General features: G+C 43.2%; 1 protein-coding gene across 1 annotated transcript; it reads right to left on the reverse strand.

Moving 5' to 3' along the window:
- Window positions 1–274: 274 nt before the first annotated feature.
- LOC134341557 (probable G-protein coupled receptor 139) lies at window positions 275–10,355 on the reverse strand. Its single transcript, XM_063039423.1, has 2 exons — window positions 10,280–10,355; window positions 275–1,182 (listed from the first exon to the last, which is right to left on the reverse strand). The coding sequence occupies exons 1-2, from the start codon at window positions 10,353–10,355 to the stop codon at window positions 275–277; spliced, it is 984 nt and encodes a 327-aa protein (XP_062895493.1).
- Window positions 10,356–14,471: the final 4,116 nt, after the last annotated feature.

A 14,471-nucleotide genomic window follows, 5' to 3' on the forward strand; every position in this document is an offset into this window, starting at 1 on the left:
CTGTTTTGTAACGGTAAGGCAACAGAGACATGATGCTGGAGCAACTCAGCAGACCAGGCAGCAGAAGTGGATGAGAGTAAACACTGGAAGTTTCGGGCCGCCAGTCTCCATCAGGGCGCTGACTGTGTGTGTGTTGTTTTGTATTTCTAGCATCGGTATATTGTCTGTTATTAGTTTTGTAACTCTGTTCATCGTATTGTTTCCATTTAACCACCACTGAGGGTACAAAATAGGGAGCATGAGATATCAGCTGAACTGCAATTCTTTGCAGCATTTATTTCTGAAGTTTCATAAGTTTCAAGATCCGATTCAATGGATATTTCAACGCATTCTTGATTTCCTCTCGGAATTTGCTCTGAGTCAGGGCGTAAATACACGTGTTGGTGCAGGAACTCAGAACTTGCAGCATTCCCGCTGTCTTTACAATGATGTAACGGGGATTCGTGACAGAATAAACAAAACTCTTTGAAATCCGTTGGTAGATATAAAATACCACCTGTGTTACCCACAACAATATGAAACTAGCGGTTATGCTGAAAAGCAAAACGATAGATTTGCGTCGGTTCTCCATCTCCCGGTCCTTGTCATTCTCTCCGCTCTTTTGTCCCCGGAGCCCCCTGCGGGCTCGACTGGCTGCCAGAATCCTCCTGACAGTCTGAATATTGAACAGCAAAATCAGAAAGAAAGCGACACAGGGGGTTAAAATACGGTGAAACATCTGAAATGCCGCCCATGATAGAGAGATTTTGTAGCTCGATGAGAGAACACAAAACCAAGGAACACCGTCAATTATTTCTCCATGCTCATATGCAAAGTACCAGGGGACAGTCTCCAAACAGGCCAGCGCACTCACTGTCCCCATAATCACAGCTGCTGTTCTCTCGGTGCAATATTTTGTTTTCATCTTCTGACAGCAAATCGCTACAAATCGATCGACGGTGAAAGCGACAGTCAGCCAGACGGAGGTCGCAGTGCTCGCAAATATCAACCATTGACGGAGTCTGCACACGGGAGTGATGAACAAAAATGATCGGGGAAAATAAATCTCAGCAGTCCACCTCAGCAGAGGATCCAAGATAACGACCAGGAGATCGGCCGCTGCCATTCCTACCAGATAGCGAGTGACACATTTGGAGAGACCGCACTTTCCCCGGGACAGGATCATAATCGCCACCAAGTTCGCTGGAAGAGAGAGAGGGAACGGCAAATTGAGGAAATACTGAGCAGAAGCCAATGCAACGGCTTGAGGGGGTCCTGTACTATTTCCACTTTACGATTGCATTTACCTGGGGAAAGGTCGAGACGGCGTGCACACGCGGCGTAGAAAAATGAGTTTGCACGGTAAACTAAAGTCAATATGATCTGAATCCCGATTCCTTACTGATTACCGGAATATAAAGTGAGAGCGGAAAGCTATAACTGGGTAACACCCTCCTCGGAATATTTTCTACCGACACCTTCGCCGTCTCATCCAGTTGTAATGAATACATACGGACGGTAATGGAGAGATTCTTCCATTAGACAATCATAAACTTCCATGGTTCTCCCTATCAGCGACAGGACGCCGAAGGGCGGAGCAGAAACATGGAGTGCTGGAAACACCCATCGAGGCAAAACAGAATATGTGGAAAAACAGTTAAAGTGTCTCTTCTCAGAATTGTTCTCGAAGTGCCCCTGAGAGCTACAGAAATAATAACAACTCTGTGGCTTACCGGGAATTCCAAAGACTGAAATTAAAGGATAGTAAATTTCTTCTATTCGGAAGATGACAGTATTCACCATTTCAGTGAGAACCTGTGACGTATGTTACTCCCGAATTCACAGCTCTGGCAGAAACTCTGAGCTGATGCATTCTAAACGGTCCTGATTTATACATTGGATCGGTCTCCAGAGATACGGATATACCCCTGACTAACTTTCTTAGTTACAGTCACTTGAACAAACACTGTAATTCAACACCATTGTCTCTGATGTAAGTATTCGGCCGATTCAAGACAAACATATCAAAATACCTGAGCATTACCTCAGCAATGACTCGTCTGGTGGAATCATGTCTAAATTCTAATGTCAAAGACTGAGCTTTGTCACGGAGTAGTTGCAGTTACAGATTTCACGTTTATATTTGGCGAACCATCGAACCCAAACTTCTGCTCTGCGGTTTCCCATTTAGAACTTCAATTTCCTACTGCTCCAATCTCTCCCCTCCACACACACAAACAGGCACATATACACGCACATACATAGGCACAGAAATAATACAAACAGTTCTCTCAGTTGGGAGATGAACAGATGCAGCATGGCTGATAGTGAATGACAAGCATCAGATACAATTTTAGGTCCGTGTGTGTGTGTGTGTCTGTGTGTCTGTGTGTGTGTGTGTATGTGTGTGTGTGTGTGTGTGTGTGTGTGTGTGTGTGTGTGTGTGTGTCCGTGTGTGTGTGTGTGTGTGTGTGTGTGTGTCTGTGTGTGTGTGTGTGTGTGTGTGTGTGTGTGTGTGTGTGTGTGTGTGTGTGTGTGTGTGTGTGTGTGTGTGTCCGTGTGTGTGTGTGTGTGTGTGGCGGGGCAGGGGTTGGGGAGAAGGGTTGTGTGCTTGTCGTATTGAGCTGACGTCGCGTTGTCTGATCACGTGGACAGTTTAACCCCTGCATGTCAGCTGAAGTGTTCTGTGACGCCCAGCCAGGAACACACTGCCGACAATGTCACCGCTCTGGATCCCTGAAAGTCTCTTTGAAAATAGACATATGCCGCAGATGTTCGGAATCTGTGATAATCCCGCGATGAAATATGAAACGATGAAATATGAAAGGAAGACAGAGATTGTGAAAAAAAATTGTTCATAGAGGGTGAGAAGAATTTGCTTTGGCACCTGATGAAAAGAGCAAACTGATCAAATGTCACGTGTAATGGCTCGCATGTTTAAATAGAAAGTTGTTTCTGTCTGTCGGCAAGCATGGAGCTCAGGTGAAGGGTGCCCATTGGCTTTCAGTGAGATGCAGCTTCCAAGAAACCTATTCAACCGAGCTAGTGATCCTGAAAAAAAAATCTGATGATGCAGCCAGTGCCGTGTAATCTGGGCATTCACGTTCTGCACCTCCATCTCAAATAACCACAGAGAAAATTGGTACATTTTTTCCGAGTGACTGAAAGACAAAATAACCCGAATGATATAACTCTGAAATTATAAAGACAAACAATCAGAAACATCAGCAAGGCAGGCAGAAACTGTGCAGAGAGAAATTAGGGGCCATGTGAATGTCATTTCTTCAGATGCGGTTTTGAGAGATCAGTAATGTTCTCAGCAAACCATGGCTTCCTGTTCTGCCTTGGATCTGTGCTCCCAGATTCTACAGAATGGGAAAACGTAAGTCCTGTTGTAACTTGACCACAGCCCTGCATCATCACCAGACAAGACTGATCTGGTCTAAAGTCTCCTGTGTCAGCCTAGAAACTATTAAGTCTCCAATGTATGTTCAGAATTGAATGCAGACAACACTATTCTTTGACAGATCTCCATGACAGTTTCAAAGTTAGTAAAGTAAATATTTGCATGCCTGATGATGAAATAGATGGCTTTGTTGCCAAGTTTGCAGTTGATATGAAGATTGGTGAAGGTACAGGTACTGTTGAGGAAACATGTAGGATGCAGAAGGACTTCTTAGACATATTAGGTGAATGGGCAGGGATATGGAAAATTAAATATAAAGTTGGAAAACGCATGGTCATGCGCTTCGGTAGTAGAAATAAATGTGCAGACTATTTTTTTTTTACCTGAGACAAAATTCAAAGATCTGAGATGCAAAGGGACTTGGGAGTGCTTGTGCAGAACACCCTAAGCGTTAACTTGGAGGTTGAGGCGATGGTGAGGAAGGCAAATGCAATGTTAGCATTCAGTTAGAGAGGCCCAGAATACAAGAGCAGAGATGCGACGCTCAGGCTTTATAAGGCACTGCTGAGGCTTCAGTTTGAGTATTGAGCACAGTTTTGGGCTCCTCATCTTAGAGGAGATGTGCTGGCATTGGGGAGAGTCCAGAGGAGGTTCTCAATGATGACTCCAGGAATGAAAGGGTTATCATACACAGATATTTTGATGACTCTGGGTCTGTACTCGCCGGAATTCAAAAGGATGAGGGGGGATCTCACTGAAACCTTTCGAACGTTGAAAGGCCTAGACAGAGTAGATGTGGAAAGGATGTTTCCCCATGTGGGAGAGTCCAGGACAAGAGGGCACAGCCTCAGAATGGAGTGGCGTCCATTCAAAAAAGAAATACGGAGAATTTTCTGTAGCCAGAGGGCGGTGAACTTGTGGAATTTGTTACCACCTTCAGCTGTCGAGGGCCGGTTGTTGGGTGTATTTAAGGCAGAGAATGATAGCTTATTGATTGGACATGGAATCTAAGGTTACGGGGAGAAGTCCAGGAAATGAAGTTGAGGAGGAGAAATAAAAGGATCAGCCATGATTGAATGGCAGAGCAGACTCGATGTGTTAAATGGCCCAATTCTGCTCCTATGTCTTATGGTCTTATGCTCTGAACACCACTTAAGTGTTGCTATTTTTACACGATACCAGCATTGTTTACCAATATCCACCCGTGTTTGTAAACTGTACAAGCATTTCATTGTTGCTTTGGAGCAAGAATTTGGTTATTGAATGCAGAACTTTGCATTGTTCAGCAGTATGCTTTATGCTTGTTGGAACAAAATCAGACATTTACGCCAGTTTATCTTTCCATCAGCAGAGAGGTATACCATAGATTCATAAAGCCATACAGCACGTAAGCTAGTCATATCCAGTTCATTTAGGACTTTAGGACTGTTAAAATTCAGTAGGTTTCAATGAGATGTCCCCTCAGTTTTCCAGACTCCTGTGATTACAGGCCCAGAGGCATCAAACATTCCTCACCCTCTTTAGTCCTGGAATCTTTTTTGTGAAGAACAATGCATAGAACCATAGAAACTACAGCACAGAAACAGGCCCTTTGGCCCTTCTTGGTTGTGCCGAACCATTTTCTGCCTAGTCCCACCGACCTGCACACGGACCATATCCCTCCATACACCTCCCATCCATGTATCTGTCCAATTTATTCTTAAATGTTAAAAAAGAACCCGCATTTACCACCTCGTCTGGCAGCTCATTCCAAACTCCCACCACTCTCTGTGTGAAGAAGCCCCCACTAATGTTCCCTTTAAACTTTTCCCCCCTCACCCTTAACCCATGTCCTCTGTTTTTTTTTCTCCCTTTGCCTCAGTGGAAAAAGCCTGCTTGCATTCACTCTATCTATATCCATCATAATTTTACATACCTCTATCAAATCTCCCCTCATTCTTCTACGCTCCAGGGAATAAAGTCCTAACCTATTCAACCTTTCTCTGTAACTGAGTTTCTCAAGTCCCGGCAACATCCTTGTAAACCTTCTCTGCACTCTTTCAACCTTATTTATACCCTTCCTGTAATTTGGTGACCAAAACTGAACACAATACTCCAGATTCGGCCTCACCAATGCCTTATACAACCTCATCATAACATTCCAGCTCTTATATTCAACACTTTGATTAATAAAGGCCAATGTACCAAAAGCTCTGTTTACGACCCTATCTACCTGTGACGACACTCATACGGAATTTTGTATCTGTATTCCCAGATCCCTCTGTTCCACTGCACTCCTCAGTGCCTTACCATTAACCCTGTATGTTCTACGTTGGTTTGTCCTTCCAACGTGCAATACCTCACACTTGTCTGTATTAAACTCCATCTGCCATTTTTCAGCCCATTTTTCCAGCTGGTCCAAATCCCTCTGCAGGCTCTGAAAACCTTCCTCACTGTCTTCTGCACCTCCAATCTTTGTATCATCAGCAAAGTTGCTGATCCAATTTACCACATTATCATCCAGATCATTGATATAGATGACAAGTAACAATGGACCCAGCACTGATCCCTGTGGCACACCACTAGTCACAGGCCTCCACTCAGAGTAGCAATTCTCTACCACCACTCTCTGGCTTCTTCCATCGAGCCAATGTCCAATCCAATTTACCACCTCTCCATGTATATCTAGCGACTGAATTTTCCTAACTAACCTCCCATGCGGGACCTTGTCAAAGGCCTTACTGAAGTCCATGTTGACAATATCCACTGCCTTCCCTTCATCCACTCTCCTGGTAACCTCCTCGAAAAACTCCAACAGATTGGTCAAACATGACCTACCACGCACAAAGCCATGTTGACTCTCCCTAATAAGCCCCTCTTCCAAATGCTTGTAGATTCTGTCTCTTAGTACTCCCCAATAACTTACCTACTACTGACGTTAAACTCACCGGCCTATAATTTCCCGGATTACTTTTCGATCCTTTTTTAAACAACGGAACAACATGAGCCACTCTCCAATCCTCCGGCACTTCACCCATAGACAGCGACATTTTAAATATTTCTGCCAGGGCTCATGATCTAGATCCCTTTGTTCTTTTTTTCTGCTGTCCGGCCCAACAATTCCTCTGAGCTGGAAATTCTTATATAGCCTGAAAAATGTTCAGCGCTTTAAATGAACATTACACAATAATTAAAAAAAAAAGAAAATTCAAGTTGCGCAGCAAAAAAGGCTACATGCGTGGGAACATTTGAACTACTGCCCGGACACACACCTGCACTGCTCGGAGGGAACAGCTCTCCAATCCCAACACACAATTTCTCAGAAGAGGGGCCCAAAACTGCTCACTGTACTCAAAGTGCTGTCTGATCAATATCTTGCAAAGCCACTATATTAAATCATGGGCCATAAGATATATGGGCAGAATTAGGCCATTTTGCCCATCAGGTCTGCTCCGCTATTTCATCATCCAATTTGATCTAATTTTCCTTTCCGCCCCATTTTCATGCCTTCTCCCTGTATCCCTTCATGCCCTGACCAATCAATAACCTGCCAACCTCTGCCTGAAATATACATAGAGACTTGGCCTCCAAAGCGGCCTGCGTCAAAGAATTCCACAGATTGGCTAGTCTCTGGCAAAAGAAATTCCACTATTTCAGTTTTAAAAGGACGCCCTCTATTCCGAGGCTGTGTCATCTGATCTTAGGGTCTGTCCCTATAGAAACTTCCTCTCCACATCCACTCATTCAAAGCCTTCCACAATTCAACAAGTTTCAATGATGTCACCCCTCATTCTTCTGAGTTGCTGTGAGAACTTCCCAAGAACCATCAAAAGCTCTTCATATGATTAGACAATCAATTCTGGAGTCATTTTTCTGAACATCGTTTGAACCCTCCCCAGTATCAACACAACATTTCTAATATAGGATGTCAAATATTAAGCACAATACCCCATCTGTGGCCTCACCAGTCGCACATTACATTTTTTTTATATACATTATTGTGTTGGAATGATTGCTAACATTGCATTTGCCTTCATTACCACAGACTCAACTTGCAAATTAACATTAAGAGAATCCTACACAAGGACTCCCAAGTCTGTTTACACTTCTGTTCTTTGTATTTTCTCTCCATTTAGAGAATGGTCATCAGTTTCATTTCTTCTACCAAAGTGGATAACCATACACTTCCAGACACTCCCATTCCAATTGCTATTCCTTTACCCACTTTCATAATCTCTCTGTCCTACTCTAGCTTCTCTGCACCCTCCGATTTACACGACCCTCCACCTGTCCTCATATCGTCTGTAAACTTCACAACAAAGCGAACAATTCCATCATACAAATCATTGACAAACAATGTAAAAAGATTCAGACCCTACACAGGTCCCTGTGGATCACAACTACTCACCGGTAGTCAACAAGAAAAGGCTCCCTTTGTTCTCATTCTTTGCCTCATAACAATCAGCCCTTGCCTGATCCATGCTAGTATCATGGATAGAGAGTTGCATGATTGGCAGAAGGTAAACATTTTGGAATAAAGGCAGCCTTTTCCGGCTGGCTGCCTATGTCTAGCAGTATTCCAGGGGTCTGTGTTGGGACCGCTTCTTCTTTTCATTTTCTGTCAAAGATTTGAATGAAAGAATTGATGGCTTTGTGTCCAAGTGTGTAGATGAGATGAAGATAGGCAAAGAGACAGGTACTGTTCAGGAAGCAGAGAGGCTACAGAATAACATAAACAGGTTAGGATAATGCACAAAAATTGACCAATGGAATAGGGTGTTAGGAGATGCATGAGCATACAAATATAGTAGAAGAGATAAATACATAGACAATTTTCCAAATTGGGAGAGAAATCATAAGTCTGAGGTGCAAAGGGACTTAGGTGCCCCTATGCAGTATTCCCTAAAGGTTAATTTGAAGTTTGAGTCAGTAGTGAGGAAGACAAATATGATGTTGACCTTCATTTCAAGAGGATTAGAATATAAAAACAATGATGTAATGTTAAGGCTTTATTCGAGGCTGGTAAAGCCTCATTCGGAATATTATGAATGGTTCTGGGCCTCCTATCTGGGAGATCATGTGCTGACATTAGAGATGGTTCAAAGGACACTATCAAAAATGATTGCGGATTTGAAAGACTTATCATATGGGGAGGAACTGATGGCTCTAGGGCTTTACTCACTGCAAATCAGAAGAATGAGGTAGGAAACTTATTGAACACTATTAAATGTTGAAAGATCTCTATAGAGTAGGGGTGCAGTGGACGTTTCCTAAGGTGGAGAGTCTAAGGCCAGAGGACACCGCCTCAGAATAGAGATGAGTCGATGTTGAAAAGAGATGAGGAGGAATTGCTTTGGGCAGAGAGTGGTGGAATGCTTTGCCACAGCAGCTGTGGAGGACATCATTGGGTATATTTAAGGCATGATTTGGCGGATTCTTGAATAGTGAAGGCACAAAGGAAACTAACAAACTGCATGATGAGACACTCTCTTGTGTGATATTCCATCTGGCTCTTCTTTGGTCATTCTTCCAATCTGTCTAAGTATTTTTGCATACTCCCTGCTTCCTCAATAATACCTGTTCCACCACCTATTTTTGTAATATCTGCAAAGCAGTTAGTTCCGTCTTCCAATCATTGAGATATAATGTGAAAAATAGTGGATCCAACACCGAACCTTGTGGAGCAGCAATGGCAGCCAACAAGAATAGGTCACATTGATTCGCATACCTTGTGCCTGCCAGTTGGCCAGCCATCTATCATTGTTATTTCATGCTATACCTGGGGAGTTTACCGTATTAAGCAGTCTCATGTGCGGCACCTTGTGAAAGACCTTCTGAAAATGGACGTAAACAACATCCACTGACCCTACTTTGTCTATCTTATCTGTTTTTTTCTCAACGTATTCCAGATTTGTCAGGCAAGATTTCCCCTTAAAGGGACAATGCTAACCTTGGCCTATTTAATCATGTCCCGCCAAATACTCGAAATCTCATCCTTAATAATGGTATCTATCATCTTCCCATACACTAAAGTCAGGAGAGCAGACTCAACCTGCAAATCAACTTTTCGGGAATCTTACACCAGGGCTTCCAAGTACCTTTTGCGCTTCATTGTTTAGTGTGTTTTTTTTTTCTCTTTTTAGAAAGTAGTCAACCCTATCGTTCCTTCTACCAAGGTTTATGATCATGCACTTCCCGACACCGTATTCCATCTGCCATTTCATTTCCTATACTCCTAATCACTCTATATCTTTCTGTAGCCCGTCTACTTCCTCAAGACCATCTGCCCCTCCACCTATCTTCATATTGTCTGCTAAATTTGCAACGAACCCAACAATTCCATCATCCAAATCATTCACGTATAACACAAAAAGAATCCATCCAACACAGACACATAAGGAACACGACTAGTCACCGGCAGCCAACGAGAAATGTCTCTCTTTATTCACACTCTTTGATTCCTGCGATCAGCCACTGATTTATCCATACGATAATCTTTCCTGTAATACCATAGAGTCTAGCTTGTTAAGCAGCATCATGTTTGGCACGTTTTCAGAGGCCTTCTGATAATCCAGGTACACAACATCAACCGATTCTTCTCTGTCTATCCGGCTTGTTACTTCAACAGATTAGTCAGACAAGACTTCCCCTTGAGGAAGCCATGCTGATTATGCTTATTTTGCCATGGACCTCCAAGTACCCTGAGACCTCAACTCCTCTCCTTCTAAAATCCGTATACGGTCCACAAACTTACTGCTGTTTTCCATCATGTCTATATCGTCTATGTCCATCCCCTCAGTAAATATAGATGCATGTATTCCATTTAAACTTAACCCCAACTATTTCGGCTCCATGCATAAATGCACTGATCTTTCAGCAGACTAGCTTTGTCCATTGCTATCCCTTTTCGCTTACTTTCTCTGTGGAATCCATTGGGATTTTCCTTCACATTGGCTTCAGAAGCAAACTTATGCCTTGTTTTAGCCCTCATGATTACCTTCATTAGAATTATTTGGCATTTCCTATAGTCCTGAAAGACCTCACTTAGTCCTTAATTCCAATACCTACGATGCACCTTTTCCTGACCAGAATCTCAATATCTCTTCAATGCCAACTTTCACTAAATGTGTTGGCCGTATTATTTTAACCTAACAGGATTATACAAGCAACATACATCAAAGTTGCTGGTGAACGCAGCAGGCCAGGCAGCATCTCTAGGAAGATGTTCAGTCGACGTTTCAGGCCGAGACCAATACAAACTATGCCATCTCAAAATTTCACCGTCGAAGGCTTCCAATGCTAGAAAACAACCTACCCCTGTCCACCAGCAACGCATGTGTGTGTGTGCGTGCGGACACACACACACACACACACACACACACACACACACACATACAGTAATCGTACTGGATCAGATAACGACAGTACAAAAAGATCGTTACTTATCTTTTCACCCATTTATTTCTTCGAGCTCAACTGGTGAGTGAACTTGGACCCGACATCAGGGAGAGAAATGTTCTCATCTCCCCGGCGGTTCTACAAGTTCACTGCCTGGTGTCAGAATTGTTAGAAATTATAAGGCCACCGATACAAAAGAACAATCAGTTTGATAAGCACTCCAGCCAAGTCAATGGACTATTGATACAGAGAACAATCAGTTTGATAGACACTCCAGCCACCTCAATTAAAGAAGGGAATGTCCTTCCTGGTTTGTTGGAGCCACAACTTAATTACAAAGATAAGAATATCCATCAAATTCATCCTTTAATTAAGAAAGAATGTCCTGTCTCATTTCCATCAGGTACTGCCTTTGTCAAAATCAAAAGGTGTGATAAGCCAAAAGACATTTTATGTGGATCTGGGTGAACTTTAATCCTAATCTTGCTCCAAAGAAAGCAGCTACGAGACATTATTCAAACACACTGCAGTCACAGACACTGACAGTACTTAACCCATTGTTTACAAATCTGAGAATCCCCCATTCCCTTAAAATTCTCTCTCTCTCTCTCTCTCTTACACACACACGCACACACACAGCTGTAGGAACACTAAAAGTCAGGCAGCATCTACAGAAGTTAGTCTGCGTTTTGACCTGGGGATATTCATCAGATCTGGAAAGGACAAAATGCCATAATAATAAAGAAAAGGTTGTGGTCAGGGAAGGGAGTACAAGTTAGGGTGTGATAGGTGAATCCTGGCTAATGGGGAGGGGATAGAGTATGAAATAAGAAACTGGGAAATGATAGGTGGGAAATGTAAAGGAATGGATCCACGATCCATGTTCTTCCGTGTTTAGTTCTCGCCCACTTACTGCCTCATGGTATGAATTGTCTCCTTTGTGCTTCACTGGTTCGACCCTTTAATCAGCAAGCCATATTTCTATCTGTATATGTATAACATCTTCCAGGACTTTCCTTAAATCTGCTCGGAAAAGGATATTGCACAGCCCGCTTGGCCTTCTTGATTCATTGTGTGAGTTACCTTAAAGGCACTGTTTGATTTCATCGTCTGTTAAACATTTCGGGCTATTTTGCAATAGTTAAATGAACAATTTCCAACAACCGGTACAGTGTGCATCGTGTAGTACTGATGAAGCTTCAGAAAGATCCGGTATCAAAACCTACACGCAGCAACTTGCAACTTGATTGACGGTGGGCGTGGCAGTGTGACAACTGCAGCGAAAGACAAGATTCCGGAAGCCGGAAGAAACTGAGTTAAAACTCTCAGAAGAATCAGACTGGTTGTCAAAGTCTTTTCAGGGATACCACCGTAGGATTTACTCGGGGCAGAAATCCCAGATAACTGCTCGCAAATTACTTTGGCTCATTAGTGCATGACTCTAGACAGGCAATTGTAAATTAAAATAGATCTTTGAATCAGTGTCAGGGGATTGAATTTGGTATGTTAAATGGTGATTATGTCTTAAAGGAGTTAGCTGCTGAATATAAATTATCCCTGACATTTGGAGAAACACGGTTTCTGCTTGTGATGGAAATCTCCGTCCTGTGTTGAACGGGTAGATCCAGACGCCGAGTGAATCGAACCATACAGCTGCTGGAACTGCCGCCGGCTGCGACAGAGTTTCACCATTTTGAAGGAGAGTTCAGATGTGGTCGCCACTAATCAGCGCGTTCTGGACTTCCGCGGCCCCTAACAAGTCCAGACCAAAGTCACAGACTGAAACAGTGGGAAACATCTGGCTCAGTCTCTATTGCCATCGTGCCACAAGGGATTTGTACCTTTTGGCTACTGTGCTGACATCATCGGAGATACAGGCATGCTAAGACTGTAATGAACATCCTTTGTTAAATGACACTTGTCTCAGCCCTGAAAGCCGCAGCGCTCAGGAAGCTCCGAAAAGAATTTTGTTTTTGATAACCCTGCCTTCTGACCGCTTATCCATATGCACATATGCACTGTGATTTCCACAGATGCCGCAGCGTTTCGGGAGTGGGGAATGAGATCGCCTACGTCGGACTTGAGCGGACCGTGACTTGTTTCCATAGTTATCTCTGGATGCAAAGTCGCAGGCGTTTCGTCATCGGAAGCTGATGACTCCTTTATTCTGAACCCCCGCTTCACTGCCAATGGTACAGTTCCTCCAAACCGGGAAATACCTTGGCGATGGCTGGTTTACTCTGCTGTCTGTCTGGATGTGAGACCAAACTGAAATTAAACATTATGAAGCTAATTCAAGACCATCAGAAAATCCAAGTTTTCGGCCACTTGGCTGTTCTGGCCTCTGCCGCCATTCAAATGATCGTGCTGAACTATACTGACTTCACCTCTTCTCTTCCAGTTTTCCATAACTCCGTATCTTTCGCATATTTATCAATTTCCACCCTACTTATATCCAAGGATCCAGCCTCTGACAGGCAGAGAATTCCAAAGATTCGCCTCCATCCGAGCGAAGGCATTTCCACATACCGGCCTTTTCAATGACCCGGCACTTACTTAGTGATTATGTTGCTTCTTTCATGACTCCCCCACTTGTAGAAGGAATATATATATCCGCACAAAGAGCAGTACAGTACAGCAACAGGTGCTTTGGAACTTTGTATCTGCAGTGGCAATGATGTCAAATTACACTCTACCTATCTGCCTACACACCATCCATATGTCTGCACTCCTTGTGTGTCCTTGTCTGTTAGACACCAATATGGCATCGACTAACATCACCACCCCAGGGATTAGCTTAGTGTTCAGGCCTTGCATTACGGTTAGTGTCTGGGCCCTGCATTTGGTTCAGTGTACGGGCCCTATATTTGGTTCAGTGTTCAAGGCCTACTTTAGTGTTGGTGTTTAAACCCTGCATTATAGTTCCTGTTCAAGTCCTGCATTGGGGTTAGTGTTCTGGTCCTGCATTCGGTTTAGTGATCAGGGCCTACGTTAGGATTAGTGTTTGGGCCCTGGATTAAGGATTCTATTATGACCCTGCATCAGGATTATTTTGACAGGACATACAAGACTTTCACCTGGTGAATCTGTCTTGCACTGCTTCCAATTATACTATATTTGTCGGTAAAGGGCTGAGGTCTGTGAGCAGTATTCTAAATTAGAATCAGAATCAGCTTTATTATTGCTGGCACATAGCATGAAATCTGTTGTTTTGCTGCAGAAGCATATTGCAATACATAATACAAGCAATAACTTACAATTTTATATACATATTATATATATTTGTGTGTGTGTGTGTGTGTGTGTGTGTGTGTGCGCGCGCGCGTGTGTGTGTGTGTGTGTGTGTGTGTGTGTGTGTGTGTGTATAATTAAATAATCAAAACAAGAATAAAACAGGACAGCATGTGCCCTCTGCATGATCCTGCATAGCTGTTGTTGCACCCTCCTGTTCATAAACTCCTATTCATTTGCCATTAGGCCAATATGAGAGTCACGATCATAACTTGGCACGGAGCCCCAGCTGATATAATTGGGCTGCAGTACAAAGGATTCTTTCATTCCCCTTTTACCCCTATTTACAGAGTCCGTGTTTCATGTCAGTGTAACCATCCTCAGTTCAAGTCCTGTGAAAAACAAGTCAGTTGTATTCATTTGTGATACAAAGGCCACAGTTCAGAGACGAACATATTTTTAAGATAGCAGACCCACC

Source organism: Mobula hypostoma, unplaced genomic scaffold, assembly GCF_963921235.1.
Source record: "Mobula hypostoma unplaced genomic scaffold, sMobHyp1.1 scaffold_36, whole genome shotgun sequence".
Lineage (NCBI taxonomy): Eukaryota > Metazoa > Chordata > Chondrichthyes > Myliobatiformes > Myliobatidae > Mobula > Mobula hypostoma.

Excerpts from the sequence above, each read along its gene's own strand:
- LOC134341557 (XM_063039423.1), bottom strand. The coding sequence starts at position 10,355 with ATGAGGGCTAAAACAAGGCATAAGTTTGCTTCTGAAGCCAATGTGAAG. Across the intron at positions 1,183-10,279 it reads CAATGGATTCCACAGAGAAA|CGAACTTGGTGGCGATTATG; the intron begins GTAAGCGAAAAG and ends TCTCTCTTCCAG.